Source organism: Mauremys reevesii, linkage group 9 (assembly GCF_016161935.1).
Source record: "Mauremys reevesii isolate NIE-2019 linkage group 9, ASM1616193v1, whole genome shotgun sequence".
NCBI lineage: Eukaryota > Metazoa > Chordata > Testudines > Geoemydidae > Mauremys > Mauremys reevesii.
In genome coordinates, this window is record NC_052631.1 from 48024498 (window position 1) to 48037430 (window position 12933).

General features: G+C 42.8%; 1 protein-coding gene across 2 annotated transcripts in view; it reads left to right on the forward strand.

Moving 5' to 3' along the window:
* Positions 1–12933, forward strand: part of STAG1 (stromal antigen 1) — a 356975-nt gene that overhangs the window by 66569 nt on the left and 277473 nt on the right. For both annotated transcript variants that reach the window (XM_039487594.1, XM_039487595.1), the window contains 2 exons: positions 4665–4805; positions 11783–11885. In XM_039487594.1, coding sequence (XP_039343528.1) covers positions 4777–4805; positions 11783–11885 — 132 coding nt within the window. In that variant the 5' untranslated portion in view covers positions 4665–4776. The remainder of the gene's footprint in view (positions 1–4664; positions 4806–11782; positions 11886–12933) is intronic.

Consider the following 12933-nt stretch of genomic DNA (forward strand, 5'->3'; position numbering starts at 1 on the left):
CACTTCCTGCACCAGTAGCTCTAGTTCCTCCATTTTGTTACCTAGGCTCCTCGCATTAGTGTACAGACATCTTAAGTTTTGCCGATTGGCTTCACTGACATTCTTTACCCAGTTAGGCACAGACATTCTACCACCAGTATCACCTATTAGACTGGTATCTACACTACCCTTCCTCCTTATGTCCATTCTTCTGCCCACAGCTGTATCCTCTCTTACTTTGTTTTCTTCCCTCTCAATGTTAAATTCCGGCATGGAAATTACCTGGACATCTCTCAACCATCTCTCTCGAATTCCTAGTTTAAAGCTCTCTTAATCAGTTGTGCCAGCCTCCATCCTAGAAATCTATTTCCCTCCTTACTCAGGTGAAGTCCATCCCGAGAGAACAGTCCTCTGTCCATGACTGCTTCCCAGTGGTCGTACATACCAAAGCCCTTCTTATAGCACCACTGCCTGAGCCATCTGTTGATCGCCATAATCTTGTCACACCTTTATTGCCCTTCTCTAGGAACAGGCAAAATCCCACTGAAGATCACCTGTGCCTCGATTTCCTTAAGCGTCTTCCCCAGTCTGGCATAGTCTCCCTTGATACGTTCCAGCGAGAATCTAGCCGTATCATTCGTTCCCACATGAAGGACAATCAACGGATTCTTTCCTGCTCCCATTAGGATCCTTTTCCGCCTCAGGTCCACATCCTGTATCTTAGCACCCGGCAGACAGCACACTCTTCTGTTCTCTGGATCAGCTCTAGTTACAGGCCTGTCTATTCTTCTCAGTAAGGAGTCCCCAATCACATAGACCTGCCTTTTCCTGGTGACAGTGTGATTCTTCGGTCTATCCCCTGCTCCCACTGGCTGCAAGTCCTCTTGATTCCTATTCACCCTTGCAATCCTCTGCAACCCATCCTGTATCGTCCTGGGGCTCATATTTGATGTTGTATCCATTGACTCTTCCCCTCTTCCTGTAGGACTAGCTGCTCTTCTCTTTTTCCTTGCCCTCTCACCTTCAGCGACCACCTGCTGTGCCCCTTCTTCATTTTCCAACTCTGCAAACCTGTTCCTGAGCTCTATTTCTCCTTCACTGGCCCGTTTTTTCCTCTGCCTGGTTCTCTTAGTCACATGCGTCCACTTTCCTCACCCAGCAGTCTCCCCTCAGAATTCTTTGGTCCTGCTTCCATCTGCAAGTCTGAGCTTATCCCTTCAGCCTCCTCATGGCTTTGCTCCATCGTCTGCTCGAACCCCCTTTTAAACTCAACCAGTGTTTCCACCTGCATCTCCAGTCCTCAGATCTTTTCTTCCATCAGCTCTATCAGGTGGCACTTCATACAGACAAAACTCTTTTCAGGTACTCCCTCCAGGATCATGTACATGCCGCAGCTTCCACATCCAGTCATCCTCATTGTGTCTTTCACTGCTGCCTTTGTATCGGTCATAGCCTTCCCACCTAAAACCTGTTAGTCCAAGAAACACAAACCAAAACAAACGCCAACAGGCACCAGAACACTGGCAGACCACTAATTCAAAACACATTCAGCTTTTGAATGTTTCCAGAGATAGTTCTCTTCACCATCATGCAGGACATGCAGTGTCTCATTTCTTCTCAAGGGCAGACAGAAAGTCTATCCATTTTGCTCATGTTTCTTCTGAATCGGGGGAGGGTACTGTTGTATGCTTTCCACTGATACAGAAGGTACTGAGAGAGAGAAGACATGATGGGACCAAGGTAATCTTAGTAGCTCCTCCATGGTCAAGGTAACAGTGGTGGGTGTTTGCCTACTACTGAAATCTATGAAAGGCTTTATCTTTAAGGATTCAGAGAATTTTAGGCCAGAAGGGATCATTAGATCATCTAGTCTGATGTCCTGCATATCACAGGCCATTAAAATTCACCCAGTTGCTCCTGTATTGAGCCCAGTAATTTGTGTTTCACTAAAACAGGGGTAGGCAACCTATGGCACGTGTGCCGAAGGCAGCACGCGAGCTGATTTTCAGCGGCACTCACACTGCTCAGATCCTGGCCATTGGTCTGGGGGGCTCTGCATTTTAATTTAATTTTAAATGAAGCTTCTTAAACATTTAAAAAACCTTATTTACTTTACATACAACAATAGTTTAGTGTTATATTATAGACTTATAGAAAGAGACCTTCTAAAAACGTTAAAATATATTACGGGCACGTAAAACCTTAAATTAGAGTGAATTAATGAAGACTTGGCACACCACTTCTGAAAGGTTGCCGACCTCTGGACTAAAGTGTAACTTGTGTTTTGACTAAAGCACATGATCCAGAAAGAGGTTATAGATCTTTTGATCTGAAGACACCAAAAGATGAAGAATTCACTTCCCTTGGCAGTTTGTTCCAATGGTTAATCGCCTTTGCTGTTAAAAACCATGAATGTGTGTGCCAGTTCAGAGTTTCATAAGGAAAATGTTATATTTAATCCACACAAACTGCAGAGGCTGAAAGGAAAATGCTGTAAGTATTTTGGTCATTGGTCACCCTTTTGTATGCTGGTGTTGCTCATTTGCAGGTTTGAAGGTTGAGAGATGTGCTTTGTGCTGACAGGAATGGGGAAGCACACTAGGCAGAGCTGCTGCTGCAGCTGCTTCTGACTATCCATTTTCCAGAAGTGGGAAAAGCTATAGCGTGTTGTGTCATCACTACTAAATATGATGTGTGTTGCTCCTGGAATATCTACTTTCAGTACCTTTTTAAATGGTGATAAAATGACATGGAGACAAAAACCTTCCTAATGCATGTTGCAGTCTCTCATGTTCAAGAAGTTTGACACAAATCATAGGAGCAGCTTCATCAATGCAATTTCTACCTTTGTTTCCCAGGCAGGTGCAGCTCCCCTTGTCATTTCCCTAATCTTGCGGAACCCACTTAAGTACATCAGCCAAGTATAAAAATTAGGAAATTAACGCAAAAAATCCCTTTATTTTAGTGACTCTTTAAGGATCCATCAGGATGCACCAAAACTTTAAAGGCATGGAATGAAAAGTTCCTAGCATTCATTTCCCCCTTCACAATGTCTACAAAGCTTTCTGTAACACACTGCAGCACTCCATAGTAAAGGCTATGTTTTAGTCACGGGTAGTTTTAGTAAAAGTCATCGACAGGTCATGAGCAGTAAACAAAAGATCATGGGCCGTGACCTGTCCATGACATACTCTACCTCTGATTAAATCTTGGGAGGACTGCGGGTGCTTGTGGGGGGCCTGCAAGTGCTCAGGGGTTGCGGCACAGGGGGTGCTCGGGGTGCCGCAGGTGCTGGGTGGGGTTGGCGGGACTCGCAGGCTCCCTACCTGGCTTCTCAGAAGCGGCAACATGTCCCCCCCTAAGCTCCTAGTTCTGCTCGCTGCCAGCTGTGCAGCTCCCATTGGCCAGGAAGCACGGCCAATGGGAGCTGCGAGGGTAGTGCCTGCAGGCGGAGGCAGCGTGTGGAGCTAGGAGCTGAGGGAGGGACATGTTGCTGCTTCTGGGGAGACCCCCCCAGAGTCCTCACCCCCTTCCACGCCTGAGCCCCCTCCAACACCCGAACTCCTGCTGGTGGGGGGTGGCCTGAGACTGCCCCAGCAGTGGCCGGTGTGGCTGGCCCAGCTGCTGCAGAAGTCATGGAGGTCACAGAAAGTCATGAAATCCGTGATCTCCATGACAAGCTCGCAGTCTTATCCATCCAGTCTTGTCTTATCTCATCCATAATGCATTCACTTTCACTTCCCACAGATACTGAAAAACAACACACGCTTTATTCATCAAACTCACATCTAATACAACAACTTTACAGCAGCTCCTCATATTCTGTTGTATCAACAGATCAGCCCATCTGAGTTTCACACAGTCCATTAATTTGGAAAGTTGTTCCATAGAAGTCGCCTTTGTGATATGATTAACTCACTGGTCTCCAGACTAGACTTGTGAGCATGCATAATTGTCTATTTTATTTTAAGTTCTGCCTTACTGTGTAAGGTGAACAAATTTAGCCTTGTTTTTGGAATCTTCATGGTTAAAATCCTTTTCAGTACAGTTAGACTTTCTTGTATCTGCTCTTTGGATTGCATAGAGGGAACAATCATCTAAAACTCTCTCATCCTGCGTTTTATTAGCTAGTCTAATCAGGCAGCTGGAGTTCTAGGAAGGTAATGTTAACAAGAATAGTTTTGTTTTAAGGCCTTCAGCTCAGGATTAACTTTCGGTTGAAGTTAAACCTTATTGAATAGGTTCTGTTTTTCCTGGGTTGAATAGAAAGTGCGTTCACTAGTCCCGCACACTCTATACTCTTATATTTACATTTAGTTTTTATTGTTTGTGTCTTTAGTTTTTTGTTTTCTTAGAATATTATGTATACAAAACTCTGTTAATGTGATTTCAGCATGAATGTATATCTAGGAATACAAAATGCCATGCATGTAATTTCTTTAAAAATGTCATATTGTCTAGTGTTCAGATTAATATGGCTGGGCCCAGTTGTAATGACTGTATGCAAGGATATAGCCAAGTTGCCATGGGATAGTCTTTCTGAATTTTTGGAGTTTCGTATGATTTAAATGGTAAACTTAATACAGAGCTAACAGATTTTAGTCTATAACAATGTTTCATTTAATATATTGAATGTCCATTTTGAAATCATGACTTTAACAAGTTTTCATCTTTTTATTTTATAGATTGGACTTTGAGATTAATGAACATAGTTACCAGGAAGTTGTCTTATAACATCATCATTAGAAGAAATTCTATGTAGTTCTAATATTTCATAGAGGGTGCTGTGCTACAAAAATGATTACTTCAGATTTGCCGGTGTTACAGTGAGTAGTTCAAATCTTTTTCTTTTTTATTTGAATTCTTCAGATTACTAAAAATTTGAAGAAGAATTCTTCTTGTGGAGGAAGGGATGCTACACACTTCCTGTGTGGACCGTAAGTGGGGTGACCAGATGTCCTGATTTTATAGGGACAGTCTCAATATTTGGGGATTTGTGTTATATAGGCGCCTATTACCCCCACCCCTCTGTCCCAGTTTTTCATACTTGCTGTCTGGTCACCCTAACTACAAGTCACCCGAAGTAGTAGTCTACTTTGAAAAGTGACTATGTAAAAGTGGTATCATCTCACTGAACAGATATGTTTCTTTTCTTCCTGCATCAGTAATAAAAATAATTTTTCACCTTTTCTTATTTCTGATATCACTGCAGAGCCAGCAGAGCTGTGGGAAGTATGAGCTGGATTCTAGTCCTCACTTGTTATAAACAAAATTGTTAATTATTCCAATTGTACATTCTCCTTTATAGCCAGGTCTACATATCTCACAAAAGATCTTTAGCTTCTGCTGTAGGATAATAGGCTGGCTGAGTTTGCCTACAAGCACCCCACAATGTTTGCTGGGGAATGTAAGTTGGTTGTGCAGACGAAATGAGTCAAATGAATCCCAACCTAGATAAGGTAAGGGCATTAGAGTGGATTGAATGGAGTGGCTGTCCAGAGTGTGAGCTGAGCAGATTGAAGGATGCAATTCTAGGAGCATCCAAGTCTGGGTAAAAGTTGGGGCAGAACTTTGTTGCCTTGTTAATATCTTTAATAAAAACCAAACCCTACGGAGGGGTCAACTTAGATCCTATGTAGTGTGGACTGTGTGAGAGAGCAGGTTAGGAAAGGCACCTGCTTACACGCTGCTTGGAGGCAGAAATCAGGCTTGTCAGTTATTTCCTGAGGTCTGGGCTCCAGCCTTGGATTGCATACCAGTTCTTTCCTATCTTTAAATGGCAGCAGGACAACATATTTCCTTCTCCAAAGCAAGAGCAATTTTTTAAAAGTATTTTCTAGAATTTTAAATTTTTTCACTTCATTTGGGACATATTTGTGCTTGGCTGTCTAACTTTTCTGAGCAGGACTGCTCTTCAAGATCTGCTGAAATCTTGAACCATCTTTCTCTCCTGCAGCTCAGTGTGCAGACAGCACACTTGGGAAAAAGAAGCCACAACCTTTCTCTTCTTAAAGTGACTAAATGGGAATTTTTGCCGCTGATGTTCCCAGGCACATTTTACCCAAGTGGAAGAGAGAAGTAACCATTCAGGCTTCCCTACCCTGCCAGCAAATTCCCTTCCCCCAGCATTCAAGAAGACTGTCAAGGAGCAGTCAAAAAAGGTCACTTCAGCCTACCAATCTGAACTGTGATCCCGGGGCAACTCAAACAAAGCTCAGCATAGCAGGAACAGACAGCTGCACCTCCTGAGAAGCAGATCCTTCATAACAGGACAGACATTGGCTCAGGAATGAAAGCCTCATTAATGAAGGGAGGCACTTTCAGCAGCTTTTAGGGATCAATGGCCACAGTAATGTCCAACTGACTATTTCCTTCTTTGTCTCTCAAGAAATGAGCCATCCATTTTGTCATGTAGGAACCTCTTTTAGATTTTCTGCTCCGCAGCTTGGGAGTAAGAGATCCCAGATAGTTTTGCTGGTATTAGGACTCTATAGGCTCAATTTCATCTAGCTCATAGTACCCAGCCATCTCACCCTTTGACCTTTCATCATGGAGTCAACACCTGTATTTTTGCTGGCACTCCCTGTTTCAGAAGGATTCCTTCCAAAGAGAAGTCTCTTTCTTCAGAGTGCAAAACACCTATGCCTCAGAGTACTTCAGGGCCAAAAGCAAGGTCTTCTGCAGGTGCTCTTGCGAATCCTACAAAGAAGATGCTACCCAACAACCTGAATTCCTAGTCTGTTTCTGAGGTGCTGCAGAACAGCCCCAAAGAGAGAAATGAACTCTGCTTCTTTTTCTGACCTGTCTGACCCTTCCAGAGATTCCAGGAAGAAGGGCACACCCTGCTTTGGTGCTTTTCCAGGTGACTTAGTCTAATGGTAGCAAGTACTGCATTTACCCCTGGCAAAGCTTTAACAACCTCAGCAACATTAGCAAATGTCCATCGTTGATGTATATGCACAGGTTTTAGAGTGTGGTGTGTGTTCACAGCAAAAATGTGAGGTTATCGCTAAGGTTCGGCTTGCAGCGTAATGTGTTGTGTAGTATGCTTCCTCATCTGTTTGAAGCAGAAGGGAGTTTCTTGATGATTTGTGTAGTCTGTTCTCAGTAGAAACTTGCTGTGTGAGGAGTCTGATACAGTTAAGAGCTGTCCAATAACCTGACATTTTCTTATGGCCATTAACTTGTCACCAAGGGTTTGCACTTACCCAACCTTAACTGGTTTAAAAGTAAGTTTTTGTTTATGCTAATGTGGCATTTCTAATAGAGGAGTTGTAGGGGAGCGTATTGGAGGCACATGGAAAAGTGGAGAATGGATGGCTCTCCTCACTTTCCTTATGGTGTGAGGAAAATGACTGGAGCACAGATGTTTATGATAGTGGAGAAAGCAGAGAGTCAAGTGAGGGCAGGAATGGGTACAGGAATACCTCTGTGTGTCAGTTGTCACATCCTTATTGCAGGGCTAATGAGATAGGCAATGTTCACCTGAGAAAAGACTTTTCCCTGTGATTCTGCGGGACTTGTTGCGGGATGGAGGAGATGAATGCCACCCAGTTCCCCTACTTATCCCATTCCAATTTTATGGAAAGGTATGGATAAGGGCAAGGATATAGAAGGGATAGCTCAGTGGTTTGAACATTGGCCTGCTAAACCCAGGGTTGTGAGTTCAATCCCTGAGGGGGCCACTTAGGGATCTGGGGCAAAATCAGTACTTGGTCCTGCTAGTGAAGGCAGGGGGCTGGACTTGATGACCTTTTAAGGTCCCTTCCAGTTCTATGAGATAGATATATCTCCATATATTCTTGTTTGACTTATGAGATGGCAGCTTAAAGCAGTTTGTGCATCCTTCCCTCGTGGCCTAAATCTTACTCCAGCTCAAGAATGCCTATACCATTATGAGAGAACCTGTCCTATGTAGCATCTGCTCTGCCAAGCCCTTCAAGGCTCTTCAGAGTAGAGGAGCCTCTTTTGAAGCCACAGAGCTTTGAAAGAAGTTAGGGAACCTCCAGCACTGGAGCTCATAGCTCCTGTGCCCTGGGAATCCTGGCTACTGCTTCCCATGAATGGGCCTGGGTTCACAGCATACAGGAGCTATGGACCTTAGTGCTGGGGGCTCTCCTGCTCTTGTGGAAGGTCTGTGGCTTTGACAGAGACTCCCATAGTCTGAGGTGCTGTGTATGTTGCATATGACAGGCTGCTTCTGCCAAGGAGTGGAGGCTGTTCTTTACTTCATGTCCCCACTACATCAGATGGAAGGGATGATTTACTGTGGGGAGCAAATCTTCCCACCTGACCATGTGCACCATTGGAGTCCTCCTTGAGCTCTCACTGCTGTGCCCTTTGCAGGAGGACTCACTGCCTCATTAGACTGACAGTGTCATGTGGTGAACTTCTGATGAGGATCGCTGCAAACCAGAAGTATCTTGCCATCAAGAAAGGTGATTGAGGAGTGAGTCTATCAGAAAGATTAAGAGAGTACTTTGCTTCCTATAAAGAGTAGCGGGGGGGGGGGGGGAATTGTAAATTATTCGGTTGTTCCTTCCACACCCACCATACTAGTGTGATTGGTCTCTATCTTGTCTGACACATTAGGGATTGAACTGAGACTCTCCAGATCTTCAGCATAGAGCCAAGCATTTGCTTTAGGACTGTAGCAGATTTACACCTTCTGTTGATTCAAAGGGGACATGTAGCACTTATTGACTAGTGGAGTTATGCTTATGCTTTATTTGTCAAAGAACGTGACCATGCGCCCTAGAGCTAGGAGTGCTGTAGGATTTGTTGAGGCTAGAGGAAATCTTTGGAAATTAGGAGATCTGGAGGCATGCTGTGGCAAAGGTAAGGGGAACCCATTGGGGACCTTTCCTCCTTCCCCCCACAGTCTCCTGTACCCCATCTCCTAATAGTTTTCTGTCCAGTTTTCTGAGCACTGGGTTGGTCATCTTCTCTGAGGCCACCCTGGCTTTAGTCCTATTGGAAACAATATGAGATGGTAGGCATCTTTACAAAGGGCAGCCTCACTTCCACATGCAAATGGTGGTCCCATAAGTCAGTCTATGGCTTCAGTCACATTTATAAGTTACAACAAATGGTGGCTGCTTTAAATAAGTCAGTTAGCTACATCATAACCATTGCCAGTATTATAGGCATAATCATCAACATTGTCACTTTTGCTGTACTGCTGCAAACTGGTTTGACATCACTTAATTAAGTAAAGGAGTTAATTGTCCACTTTTTCTTTGCATTGTTTTTCTCTTTCTGAGAATAAAGAATTATCTTTCTGCATGTAATTTCATGACAACAAAAGTGTTCCAAAAAAAAGTGACACCCTTTCTAAAAATCTGAAAGTGATTTTCTAATAATCTTATATTTGACAACTACAAAATCTTGTAACTCAAATACACTTTAGGAAATTCAGACATATTCAGATTTATAATATCCATTACTTTTCTCAAAAAATATTTAGGTGAGAACAGAATTACAAAAGTCTCAAGGGGAGATTCTAGCACAACCTTAACTATGATGTTCATATAGTTGGATATAGTTAAATGAAGGAGGATGGTGCCAGATCCACAGAATGAATCCACACTTGTTTGCGTTTAAGGCCGTATAATCTTAGCAAAATTGGCCTGATTTTCCCTTCACACCCAATTTATACCTGTGTAACTCCCTTTACTTCAGAGGAGTTACCCATGATTTTCGTTAATATGAAATAAAAATGAGACCCTGATAATTCTGAAAGATGGATCTGGTGTTCTGCCACAAGTAGTCTTTGACCCATAGAGATCTTCTTGAATTAGTTTATTGGTAATACAAGTGAAAGTTAAAATAAATTTGTTCATGTCAGCTTGAGAAATAGTCTCATTTATGAGCTCTTCAGGGGCAGAACCCAGTACCCCAGAGGATGAGTGACTGGTCAGGTTTCTTCAAGTAGCAATCCTCTGGTTGAAGAGCCATTGTAGGACCAGTGGACCTGACTTCTAGAAGAAAGGAAATTTTTGGGTAACAATTTTTACTATTTAAAGTGTGGTCCTGCTCTGAAAAGTGACTGAAAAGGTGGCACTGTGGGCTTCCATACTTAGGGCTGGTCTACATTACATAGCTAGGTCAACATAAGGCAGTTGATGTCGACCTAATTATGTCAGTGTCTACACTACAGCCGTCTTCCTGCTGATGTAAGTGCCCTATGTGGCAAGGCACTTCCTCCATCTCTCCGGACTTAACACTTCCTGCTCTGGTAATGATGGGCCTGGGGTAATCAGCCCCACTTAGGGCAGGGTTTGCCTTCCTCCTTTCTGCTCCTTTGATCGTATTCTCAGGATTGGCCTATGGGCGATCCTCCACCAAACAGAAAGGAAACCGCCTCATAAACACACAAACCTTAGGGGTATACCTTTTGCTGCCTCCTTGCTGGTGCAGGGTGTTGTCCTGTTGGTTGCCATGGAGTATCAGTCCTTCCCCTAGCAGGCACTCAGGTGTGGCTGTTTCCCCTATAGGAAGGAGCACAGCCTCTCACCCTGGAGCAGGTTATTTCCCTGCTGTCACTAGCCTGGCAGGAGCTTCTTTCTCTCTTCCCCCTTTCTCTCGCCAGAGGAGGGGTTTTAAAAGATCTCAGGCAGCCCTTAATTGGATTCAGGTGTCCCTAATTGACCTAAGGTAGCCCCTTCTCAGCTAGTAGGGAAGAGGGCCTTTAACATTCTAGGGCTAACATCTGCCTTCCAGCACCCAACTGCCCCCAGCTTTCCAGGAGAGCTGGGGTGAGAAGCTTCAGACCCCTCTGGGAGCTGGGAAGTCTTGTCAATTTCATGGCTGGATGAGCTGTGAAATTGATAAGGCTGCCCAGCTCTTGGAGGGGATGGAGAGCCAAGAAACAGGAGCAACTGGACTCCACTCTATCGGGGTGAGAAAGTTCTGGGCGGCTTCCCCCTTGGTGGGGATCAGGGAGTGGAGGCAGGGGGGGACAGCCCACTGAGAGCTCGTGGGGCAGCTCCAAGCAGGGAGCTGCCAGCAGAGCTGAGAGCCTAGTCTCTCAGCTCCCCACACTACCCTTCTTAAGGTCAGTGGAAGCGCTCCTGATGAGGACGCGCATCACCGACCTAAAGAGAGGATAGTGTGGACATGCAATGATTACTGTGGTTGCTGTATGTTGATCGAATATATAGGTTGACTTCCACTTCTAGTGTAGACATACCTTAGTCTCTCAGTGACTTGCAGATCAGATTTGCTCATTGTACAAGTGAAAAGGTTTTCCTAAGTCCCAGAGCCACAAACTCAACCCTGGATGAGAAAATCAAGCTGACCGTCTCTCTGATTTGTGCATCATCACCAGCAATAAAGATTATTCAGGATAAATCCTGCCCTTATTTGCACTGTGCAATCCCATTGTCTTTGAGTGCGGTTGAGGTTAGAATTTGGTCTATAATTGGAGTTTACATAACCACTTTAATGAAGTGAGAGCTAGAATAGAATCCAGCTTGCTTTCCTGATAGCTGTATTGGCTCTCCAGGCTAATGAGTAAATATTAGTAAAATCTTGTTTTGGTCATGAGAACAAGCCAATACGACTGAGTACACACACAAATGGATCTGTTAAGAAGGTTCTGTTTAACATAGTCAATTTTCAAAGTAGAATTTCACTTTCCTCCATACGTAGCAAACTTTGAATTTGCAGAGTGAATGCTGCACAACGCTTTTAAAGGATAATTTGTTTTTTTCTATACTACACCTAAATATTTAATCAGTGTTAATTATAAATTAATAACTTGTTTAAAATAATTGTAATTTAACTAGTATTTTTTCCCTAGGGATTCAACAAATGAAACTACTGCACATTCAGATGCTGGCAGTGAGCTTGAAGAAACAGAAGTCAAAGGAAAGAGAAAAAGGGGCCGTCCTGGCAGGCCTCCAGTATGTGGTGTTTAGTTTTGTTTTGTTGTGAATCAATTTAAACTTGACTGCAGATTGTTCTCCCATCCTGTCCTCTTAGTGTTCACAGCAATAGGTTTGCAATGAACCATTTGTCAAACTATATGAAGATTTATAGTGCATAATACATGTCAGACTGATATGAAAAAAATTGTTTGCTGAAATAGAAGTATAGGATAAGCGGGTAATAGCCATTAATACATTTTCCTTTACATACATACACATTAACATTTTACATTTCATTATTTGTCATATTACAATATTCTTCCCAGGCATGAGAGTAGTTTTATTAACCATAACTCTTTTCTACTGTTAAAATTTTTAATGGATACTTCACAAGTACTGTGAAACGATACTTGAGCCATCTTTAAGTGGCTTTTAATTTCTTCATGTGAACTGGAGAGTATGCTCACACTTTTAATATAATGTTTAGATGTTCCCTAGGGAGATCTAGTAATGCAGGTTAAAAGATTAAGATAAATGAACATATTTTGTGTCCTGAATCTGGGTAAGGAACTTTGTTCTTTAGTATAATATAGTTATCGCTAGATTTGGTATCTGCTGTATAGGTATTTACTTACAGAAGATTCTTCTTCAAGGGCCTTTGTACATTACCACACCATGAATGGGAATGTACCTAGGCAATTCAAAAACTCACAGTAACTAGTAAGTAATCCTTTCTATATTTATAAGATATTTATTCATAAGAGAAGTAACTTCCTCAGCAGGCATATATAATTGTGGAGGCTATGTTTTATCAAGCTGTTCTTTGTAGGTAGATTGCCAGAGTCATCACAAGTATTAATATTAATGTTTGATTATATAATCAGAATTACACAGTGTGTAATAAGATTTTTTTGTAAGAATTTTGCATAATTTTTTGTGAGCTTTTAATAATTTTGTCTATTTGCCAGTTTGTTCCTTCCTCATGAATGTTCTGGTTTCAGCTCAGCTAGAGTACGTTAATGGAATATATGTTATAAAAGATCATATAAGTATATAGAACATATCTGCTGTTTTAGAATATCTG